Source organism: Eleutherodactylus coqui, chromosome 2 (assembly GCF_035609145.1).
Source record: "Eleutherodactylus coqui strain aEleCoq1 chromosome 2, aEleCoq1.hap1, whole genome shotgun sequence".
NCBI classification, from domain to species: Eukaryota; Metazoa; Chordata; class Amphibia; order Anura; family Eleutherodactylidae; genus Eleutherodactylus; species Eleutherodactylus coqui.
The window spans coordinates 276,125,807-276,137,002 of record NC_089838.1 but is presented as its reverse complement, the minus strand read 5'-3'; the positions used below and the strand labels follow the sequence as shown (position 1 = coordinate 276,137,002).

The following is an 11,196-nucleotide window of genomic DNA, read 5'->3' as shown; positions in this document are numbered from 1 at the left end:
GATTTTTTTAAAAATGGAGCATGAAAAAATCTGGACCATGCTCCATTTAGGAATTTACTCACCCGCTCCGGTTTTTCCCTTCGCCGCAGCTCCATCTTCTCTCCGTCGCGGCCAGAGCTTTTTTCTTCAGGCCGGCGCATGCGTGGGGCACGTCACCGACGTCATCCTGCACATCCGCCGGGCCGAAGTAAGAAGATCCGGCTGCGACGCAGAGAAGATGACGTCGTGGCGAAGGAAAGATCCGGAGCGGGCGAGAGGTGAGTAAATTCTTATTTTCAGTGCTCATGTCGGCAGAGCAGGAGGGACCCGCTACAGATTCTCCATGGAGAATCCGGAGCGGGCCTGATTTTCCCCGTGGACATGAGGCCTTAGGACATGCTGGTAGTTCCACCTCCCAACCACTAGAGAGACAGCTTGGACTTCCTTGATTTAGAAGGTGCAGTTGAAATGTTGCTCAACTCCTGAAGGTGAAGGATTCAATATCACAAACCCTAAGTTGGCCACTAACCACAGCTCTAGTGGTGCAGGAGAAAATGGGCCAAACCAAACAAATCTAGACTATTCAGATTCTTTTTTTTTGCCCAAAGTAAGAGTACTTAACCATTGCAGAAACCAGGAGCCATGTTTAATGGTCTATGTAGTGATAAATTAAGAAAGCAGTTATAAAAGAGCATGCACTTGTGGCAAAACATAAGCAGCAATGCAATTTGTAATTCACATTCTTCTTTCATTAAAATAATGCTTTATTGAAGAAAATCCCTGCTCTGATTCTGTAGTCCTTAAGCTGACTGTCCATTTGGAAGGAGGTCCTTGTGAGAATTCACCAAAGGGTAAGTGACAGATTCTAGTTTGGCAGTTGGAAACTGTTCACATAATCGGAGCTCTAGGTTCTCCGCACTCAAGTGGCTGTGGGCACAACGTGCATCCCTTCTATGGGAGAAAGCAGATGTTCCAACTTTGGGCTTCTCAAGTTGACTGTCCCTCTTTTCAGTTGGCTCTTGTGCACGAAAGTGGCAGAAAAGCACAGCCACTAAGCTCTTCTTGAAGTTTTCATTCATAAACGTATAAACTACAGGGTTGTTAAAAGAATTGAAAAATCCAACAGCTTGAACGATGGCCACTATCATTTTCACTGTGACGTCATCATACTCTTCTTCCAGGTCATCTGTGAACAGTAAAAGATGATATAGATTAGTAATGGAGCAAATGAGATTGGACAGATGCTATTCGACTGCCTTCATATGTCCTCTTATGTTTCCTTTGTATTTATTATAGGATAATCTATAATTAAGAATATAGATATGTTTTTTGTTTGGAATGCACATGTCTATCAGTAAAGTCACCATCAGGTATGGACAGAAAAAACTGGATGTACACGATGCTTCTAACAGATAAATTCTTTAGTTATGATATTACATAATACCAGGAAACAAAGGGTCATTTTTTTTAGCAGAAATACTCAAAAAGTAGGGTATTTTTGGCCAAATGCCGTAATTATGAAGCCCCAGCACCACTAGTTCCAGCACATACAACTGTGTAGAAAAATGGATGGGACTTCAAAGTGGCACCAAGTGTGACTGAATCATCTACGTTTTACAACACTCAACAGGGTATGCTCCTTTTTGGTGAATCTGGAGCACACTTTACTGAGGAAAGACTGACACTTGTTTGTACAATGCCCCAGTAGTCATCATTAATATATTCAACATTCATGCTGACGAGCATGGAGCCTATATAGCAGTGCATAGTGTTTGGATTGCTCTTTACTACGGAGCCACTTCCCCTTTGTGCCCTGCCATACAGGCTTCAACGGGTCCTGTAGACATGTAGCAATACTTTCTTATGCCTCCATACATACAGAATCTGATGTAAAAAAAATCGGAGGCATAAGGAAGTACAGTAAACGTCTCATGGACCTCTATGGTAGCCCTCTACAGTTCCACACAAAATAGGAATAACATTAAAAGCAACTCCCTTCTAGGTGCTGGAAGATTTAGGCAGGATGGAGGTATATTTCTTATTACTTTATGAGTATAAAAATATGTCAGAGCAACATTTTATCCTTCCCGACTGTGCATTATTGCAAAGTGATTTTTTTATTCAATAGTAACAGGAGTCAATGTATTAGAAACCTATTGGCAAAGTCCCGGTGACATGTTTCACTGTGGCATGGCATTCTCAGGGGTTGTGGGCCAAGGATATTATTTATGGCGATCTGAACTGCAGACTTATTGTCCTACTACCAGTACAATCAGACAATGTGGCCCTCAGACCACAAAAGTATAACTACTTTCAAAAAACATTTTCTCAAAAGCTTTGATTGGTTCGGTGAGACTCCCACAGATCGCTAGAACAAAGTAGCATAAGAAGTCATCCGGGTGATGTCTCTGCTTTCTATTTGAAGACGGAACAAACAGAAAGTCTATGAGCCTGTCTTCAGCTAGTGAAGAGACAAAGCACTCGGATAAATGCTTCTGCTACTTCGTTTTAGTGATCGGTGAGGGTTCTTGCACCCAAATCACCACCAATCAAAACTTCTGACATATCTCTATGACATCTCAAAAATGTTTTTGAAAGTACCGTTATGCTTTAAAGGATAAGGAATTAACCTGAGATTTTTATGGGGGAAACAACTAATTTGTTAAAGAAAACCAAATTAGTTTAGATTAAATGCAACTTTGCTTTATCTGTGCCTTTGTAGGAGTACTGGAATTAAAGGACTTACTGTATTCAAAAAGGATGTGGACCACATGGAATGGTGCCCAACAGGCGGTAAAGAAAAGGACCACAATGACCATCATCATCACAGCTCGCTTCTTTTTCCTTTAAACAAAAAACAGAGAAAACATTTCAGTGCAAGGAAGCCTCTGTGGAATAAATCAGTCCTAACAAGTAGGTTACAGAAGATTTTGGTAAAAATAAAGACACAAATAAAGGCTTTTATCTTTTCATACAATTGAAAAGGAGATGTATCTATTTTTGATGTTTGCATCTGAGACCTGACCTACAGAAGAAACTAACTCAGGAGCAAGAAACTTATAGGAAAATTTATCGCAGCTATCAAAATGACCTTTGTACAATGAAAGATGGCGAACATAAAACATATGTGGCTGGGTTCCCACAAGGCAGCTTTAGTTTTTGATCTTTTTGTTTTTTGTAAAAAGCAAGAGTGGATCAAATACCAGGGACAAGTATAAAAGGAGGACATTTTTTTACGTCTTGTATTCATTTCTGATTTTGTTAAAAAAATGTACGGAACAAGCAGTTGCAAAGACTTCCAATCCTAGCGTGCTGTGAAAGCAGCTGGATTTTAGGAGATTTGGGGAATTGTAATCCAACTGAAGGCCAAAGATTTGAGTAATCTCTATTTAAAAGGGAACCCCTAATATGGGGAATAACATAGATTTAGATTTTTGAAAGCTTTACATCTAAAACCAAACCTAAGCGTTCTTTTAATTTGCTTCGGTAGACGAGTGCTGATCAACGGGCCGATTGTGGCTTGCCTATCCAGCCTTTGCACGGCCTGATTCAGAATCTATGCGGGACAAATGATCGTTGATGCTATTGTTCAGCCCCCATAGAGAATCATCGCTATAGGCAGCCAATCCCCATTCACGCAGGAGTTGCGCAGACAACTATGATGATTGTCAGGACTCGGGGTCCAGGAAACTGGAAGTCCCTGAGAATACCCGCAACCCCTGTCCCTACCTACTTGCCCCCCTGGGCGACAACTGGGCGATGGTCCCTACACTCACTAGGGAAGGGGAACACCGGGACTAACAAACAGACAGACACTTGAACAAACAACAGCAAGGCGAGTCAGACTATCCGGGTCGGCAATGAGAGGGTACTCGGTACAAGAGGGTCAGGCAAGGGCAACGTCAGGTTCAAAAACAGGTAATCAAAAGTCAGGAGTCACAAGAAGAAGTACGCGGGTGTAGCAGGAAGACCAAACTAACACTGGCACTGGTCTGCAGACACAAGCAGGTTTAAATGTTGTCAGAGCTCCCGCCCCAGCAGCTGATTGGGGCGGGGAGTCTGACAGCAGCTGAGTGCACCCAGCAGCACTGGGGAACCCGCTCCCAGCCCTGCAGGAGGCAGGAAAGAAGACACATGCCTGGTTGCCATGATACCAAGGACGCGTCGCAGGGCAACACCCACCGCGTCCCTAGCAACCTGACAGTGAGGAGGAGCTCGGCGGCCAAGGGAAGTGACGAGGACCGGGGCTCCCCTGCACCACACAGTAGCAGCCCGTGTGACAGGCTTGGCAGTGAGGGCACTAGGGACCCGCGAATCACCGGTCCTTACAAAGATTTTCTCAGCTGCCCAAAAGATGCCATCAGCTGATAAACTAGTATTTGCTCATTCGTTGGTTGATCAGATGCAGCCTTGCACAGCCCATCAGGTAAATGAGCATTCATACAAATGTTCTTGACAGGTGTAAAAAGACATTAAAGTAACCCTCCAATTTCAGGAGTTCTGTCCCTGGACTGGAGGGCATTTTATTACCTGTAAATGATCTTCTCAGCCATCCCTCCATTCCAGCAGTTCCGAGTGCTGTTTCTGGGTGGCCAGGATGGTGACTGCAATTTTCTAAGTACACTATGCACATGTATAATGCATTGCCCATCCTAACACTGCCAATGCACTATGTGTGATTCGGTAGTCTAAAGACGGCGGCAGCAATCTTGGTGCCCAAAAACAGCATCTGGAACTGGTGGAATAGAGAGATCGCCAAGAAGATCATGTTCAGGTAATACTTGTATACCTTCTCCACCCTACATTCCCAGGACAGAATTTTGTCCCGAAACCAGAGAGTTGTTTTAAGTATTCATGCACAAGGCAGCTGCACAGCCTCCATTGGCTTTTGGACTGGCTCCACTTGCAATGCTTCAAGAGAAGAATAATTCCATACATACAGCATGATATGATTATTTTGGATTCTGTATGAAGCCCCCGTATGCCTCTGTATATAATTAGAGATATACAGAGGTACAGTCTATGGTAGGTCTATTCTTTCTCAGTACAGAATGCAAAACAGAGTCATAATAAGGCTGTGTGCATAAAGCCAAAGCCAAAATCAACCAATACAGGCTGTCTAGAACTCTGCGTCATTGAAGGCATTGGTTAATGAGCATGCTGTGACCTTAAAACAAAAATTGATGATGTTATTAAATAAAGAGAATTTCCCTACTTTGTCTTACCCTTTTGATATTTCCAGCTCAATATAATGTTCCCACCAGGTACAATAGTTGAAGTATATAGTCATAAAATTCAGATGCCTAAAATACCTTGCCTAGCAGTTTGTGAATATGGCATGTCATGTCTGAGGACAAAGTAAAATTATAACATCATTTCCTGAGTCGTTCTGTTCCTGAATGACTCTGTAGTAAAAGGCCTTTTCATTTTTGCAGACAGTTTATAACCATTTCAAAGACGAAAAATAGCTTCTAATAACAGTTTCCAACATTCATTGTCAGTCATTTCCATTCGCAAGATTAGCCATACATGACCTAAAATGGTATTCATTGTTTTCAATGTGTCAATTCTATAATTGAATTACAGCTTTTCCAACTAAATTAAAAATATTTGTGCTCGTGGAGTCTTCATATTCGGACACCAAACATACAGTAAATCAGAGGTGGAGATATTTTTAATCTCTTGGGTAAGGGACTAGATGCAGTTACCTGCTCATATATACAAGGGTGAATCTAATAGTAATTCATCCATGAGTGATTAGAACTATGGATCTGAGGTCAAAACAAAGAGCTGTCATAGAATTTCTGGCGAAAGAGGAGTGTGCACCTAAGGAAATCCATAATTGACTGATGAATGTTTATGCAATGCTCTCCTATCAAACAGTTTGTGCTAAGTAAGTTCCCAAGTAGTTAATATTTAACAATCGGAGGAGGTGGGTGGAGGTCTGTCAAGAGTTCCTGGATGCGTTTAAAAGCTGATGAACATGACTTCTTAAAAAATCTGGTCAGTGAGGACGAGGCATGGCCATACCTGTATGACCCAGAGAGTAAGATTCAATACAAGGAATGGCATCATAGAGGTTCTCCATGTCCCAACAAATGCAAGTCTGCCAGACCAACACAAAAGCAAATTCCAAAAAGTTTTCTAAACTGGGTTCAATGATGGCGGAAATGTATTTCATGTAATCGTGACTATCTTGAACAGTAGTTTCATGTATAGGAGACTTCAGGCTATAATCTATGTCACTTTTCCTTTTATATATTCATTTATATGGCTGGGGAGACATTAGACACACCAGTATTACAGTCATACGTAGTTATGCTTTCAGGAAATCCAGTGAGAACATGGAATCTTCTGTTTCCAGACAAGTTCTGTTACAGTGTCCAAAAAAATGATATCATATACTCCTCAGATACGGTGGAGACAATGATGGAAACAATGTCCCCTCAAAGGTAAAAAAAAAAAAAAAACACAAGAAAATGATACATCTATGTCCTAATCAGCACTTTGCTGTGGGATTTGTGATTTCAGATCTAGACAAAATGGAAATCCCTGGTGGTCTGCCTTGTTTTACATTGCCATCTAAGTTTAGTAAAGAAAACTGATTTATCATATTACATGCTGTACAATAAATAAGTGAATTCATTGAATAAAAGAATCTCTGACTTTCAACAACAGGTTTTTAGATCTGACATATTGTCTGGATTAATTTCATATTTAAGTCTTTATAATGGTCACAACTCCAGATATCCTACATAGACATAAAGGAAAATATAAAATTCTAGCCTCCTGCATTCTCTATTAAGGGAGCATTACTATATACTCTTTGAGTACAACATATACAGTATATAGTAAGCAGTAAGCTCCTTAGTGCCCCTAGTGACAGCCACAGGCAGACTGAATTCTTGTGATGCCCTATAGTAAGGCCATGTCCATACAACTTGTTGGGCTGACAGTTTTTCCTCCCAACTCCCCCAAGCACATGAACACTCAGTTTGGCAAAGCATTCATGTGGTTTTAATGGACAGAAAGGAGTAAGCTACAACCAGACAGTTCTGGTGGTAGCTCATTTCCAGTGAGAGCAAAAGGATTGAGTATTGAAATTCAGCATGCCCAATCCTTGTTTCCCCCAACATAATCTATCGGGGAAGAGTTGTAAGGCCCTATACCTATACAATTATAATACTCATCTAGTCCCACCCAAATCAACAAGTTTGGATGACTTTTCCCTAATGCGTATGAGGGTCTTAATTTTCTCTTCTGCAATCATTACACTTCGGCCATGATGACACAATAGAGTGGGAAGTGATTCTCCTTTCTAGTCAGGGTTATATTATATTTGTTGTTACTGAGGTCAGGGCAGATTGATTTCTGGGAGAATAGGTGACTAGACGTCACACCTCTTTCTCTAACAATCACTTACTGCAGTTAAGGAAACATATTGCAATGGTGTAATTGTAAAAACTAGTAGGTATGTACTTGTTTTTGTCTTACTTGAATGCAGTTAATTGGGTAGTCCAAGTTAAAGTTTATTGGTAAAACCCCCTCTGTATGTAGTAACATAACAGATCAGTATATACTCACCTCTCTCTGCTCCGACTGTGTCTGGTGACGTTGTGCGGTCATCCCTTGTGTTCTCTGTTTACAGCTGCAGTCCCATCCGGTTTATGGGACATCACAGGGGCTGCAGCCAATAATAGAGCTCAGCAATCGATCACCCTGGAATTAATAGTGCCTTAAGGGTGCGTTCACACATTGCTAATTTGCTGTCGATTTTCTTGCAAATTTTGGTGCAGACCTGTAGCAGATTTCCACCCTTCAATTTAAATTCAATTGAAAGGGTGAAATCTGCCACACATCTACACCAATCCACAACAAATAAGCAATAAAAGAAGCTATTGGACTCCGAAATTAGTTTTCTCAAAATGTGGTCACTATCCAGTTCCAACATAAAATAAGCCATACTCCTTTTCCCCGCTGTTCCCTTCCTGCCGTTGCTCAATCTCTCGCTGGATTTCACTTAATACGTACGTAAGCCAATGATGGCATCATGACATCACCGACATGCAGGACACATGACTGTTGCAGCCAATCACCAGCTCACTTTGGCGGGTGATTAGTTGCCAGTCACCAGTTATGAGGACATCATTGCTCCGCAGCTAGAAGTGAAGACCAGTGAGGGAGTGAGCACAGGAGGGATAAGATCAGTGGTGGGGGTGAGTGTGGCTTCTTATATGTTGGTACAACACTTTTCGAAAACTATTTGTCAGATACATTTTCTCTTTACTAAGCATGAATTATTTTATGGATACATTTTAAAAGGACATTTTAATTTTAAAGACTTTCTTAAGAACTGAAATCACTTAAAGTTAATTATAGAAATATGAAAAGGTAAGAATAATCATGCTTTATCCATCAATCAAGACCCCATTATAACAACGGGAGTGCTGCATATGATTCAATTATACCTGGTGATTTTTGCCATCTCATTACGGCTCAAAGTATTCAGCACAGAACAGTCTCCAATGCGTTTTTTAATCCACAGCTCATACCCGATACGGGTATACAGAAGAAGCATAGCTGCAAGGGGTACTAAGAATAGGGCTACAAGGATAAATATGGCGTAAGCTCTACGCAGGGCAGCATCACTCCACGACTCAAGGCAACATACATGGTACAAGTTGTACAGCAAGTCATATTTCACCTGCAAGACAAAAAAATATACAGAATCAATCATAAAGAGAAAAATATGTGAAGGGTAATGACTTCCCCATATACAAAGAGAATCAATTATAAGGATAAAGGGAGTTTTTTTTACTTTCACTTTCAAATCTATCCCATGATGCATCAACACAGCAGTAGCTAGAGGCTGTACCATTTCTGACTGCTGTGAGGACAACTGAAGTATCATTACCTTCTGTATACACCTAAATAAGCTACAGATAAGTATATAATCAAGATGATGAGCTGTGATCTCCTTCATTATGACTATGTGATGAGCTGTGTGATCATCATCAGTAACTGTGATAGGAGTGCCTGTGCCTCCCTCTAGGCAGTTTCTGTGGTAGGATCCATGCAACAGCATCACAAAGACTGAGAAACTGAGTAGTTTTAGACAGCATAAACCGAAGTAGATTGAAGCTGGTCAAAAATGAGATCACATGACCATCTCAGGAAAAAGACGCCATTAAATTCTGATATAAAGAAATAACTAACCAAGGTAATACTAGCCAATTTATATATACTGGGTGATAGCTATATAGTGAATACATTTAAAAAAATCACCGGTGGCCTTTTAATATTACATTCAATATGATTGCAACACAAGAGTATTTGTATTATTAGGCCAGCTTACCTCTAATGTCTGTACATGTAGCATTGGAGAACCTACAACAATAGCGATAGTCCATACAAACCCTAAAGGAGAAAAGAGAAGATGCCAGAGGTTCACTCAGTAAAAGCTGAAGAGGGGACTAAAGTAATTTATACAATCGCAAACTAATGGATGGACACCAAATATCCTTCAACTACACTGATGCCACTTGCATTACATTGGCTGTTCACTCTCTTATTATATGGCTACATGAGACATGTATGGAATATCTATGTTTGAGTGTGTATAACAATTATACGGCACCTGTCCTCTCTATGGTTTTCTGTGTATGCTAATAAAGGGGGAACAAGGAAATTTTAGTAATTTACGGAATTTGAAAATTCTATCAATGAACTTTCATATTTTTGTATAAAAAGGGTAACTTTCTCATCATTCTTGAGCAACCGCCCATCCCCCTTAACAATTACTCAATACTTTAAAGGGGTTGTCAACATCAAAGTCAACACCTTAGATAATACAGCCCCCGGGGCAAATAGCTGATTATCTAGTCTCCTGCTATTGGCACGCCTAACAATCAGTTGGTTTAATTGCAGGGGAAATGTAGCATTATAAGATGTCAGAAAGTCCTCCGGAACAGGCGCTCCATTTCAGGTCATAAAGGGGGCTCCAGTCTATGATGTTCACATGCCCTAGTAGGGCATATGAACAGAGATTATGATCTTGGCACATCCACTCTAAAGGGGTTGTCCAATTGTTAAGTCTGCTCAGCGCACTAAAGCGCCACTCCTCAGAACGAACGCAGGATTGTGTCCTTTTAAAACTCGCAAACACTCAATCAGTAGTTGCACTAGCAAATTGCACTTATCAACTACACCTCTCCAGGCAAAATGGAAGGACCCCTGTCCCTTACTAACAAGGGAAAGTGGGGAACCCCTGCCTAAAAGCAGGGTGATTGTCCCGACAAGGATAGCCCCACTGTTTTCATCTGGGACCTGGCTATCCCTGATTAGGGACCTGGAAAGATGCACCAAACACACGTAGGACACAACACTGTTCACACACACACTGAACACAGAACAGGACCTCATGTCTGGCCACCTGCACAGACATACAAAACACGTCACTGTTTACACCAACATACAGAGTAACACAACCACACAGAACAGGACTGCATATAGAGCACATGTCTGGCCACCTGCATAGACATATCACACACGTCACTGTTCACACCAACATACCAGGTTGTGCATACAACATATAACAAGAACCCCACCGAGAGCTCACATGCATACAGATGGTAAACCATAGCTAGCTCCAGTGTCCTCACACCAGGGGAATAGAAAGTCAGCCACCATGCTGACATAGGGAACATTAGTCCAGTCGCTCTCTATAGTGACCTAAATTGACACACGTTTATCACTCTAATACTAATCCAAATACACAGGACCGCTTGGCTCTGGGCGGGTCCATTGTGAATTTTTGGACATTTCTTCAATACTGGCTTTTAGCCTAAATTGGAGAAGTATATTTGTTTGTGGTCTTTTCATGTAGGTCCCAATATAGGACCGTTTAATCATTAAATAAATCAATAAAGGTTACATTTTAGGGATCCCACCCAGTGATTACTTAATTCCCCTTCTGGGGCCTTTCCGCTGCAGTGATGACTCTACAGACAACCATGCACCACACCAGCTCTGAGTGGGCTACAATAGTAAAGCACTAAAATGACCAGCAATCTCTCACCAGAGTTTGCTGGTATTTATCTGCAGCACAGAAGGGGAAATAAAAAATGAAAACCAATCACAGAAAATGGCTGTTACTTACTGAGTGTGGAGTGCATATAGATGCATCCTCCTCTCACCATGCAGGTAGCTGACTACCAA

The 11,196-nt window shown here is 41.3% G+C and overlaps 1 protein-coding gene across 1 annotated transcript in view; it reads right to left on the bottom strand.

The window, feature by feature from the left end:
- Positions 1–747: 747 nt before the first annotated feature.
- LOC136610802 (pyroglutamylated RF-amide peptide receptor-like) overlaps positions 748–11,196 on the bottom strand; it is a 114,153-nt gene continuing 103,704 nt past the window's right edge. Inside the window, exons 3-6 of the mRNA XM_066590003.1 lie at positions 9,335–9,396; positions 8,448–8,683; positions 2,726–2,823; positions 748–1,165 (exon numbers count right to left, since the gene is read on the bottom strand). Coding sequence (XP_066446100.1) covers positions 780–1,165; positions 2,726–2,823; positions 8,448–8,683; positions 9,335–9,396 — 782 coding nt within the window. The 3' untranslated portion in view covers positions 748–779. The remainder of the gene's footprint in view (positions 1,166–2,725; positions 2,824–8,447; positions 8,684–9,334; positions 9,397–11,196) is intronic.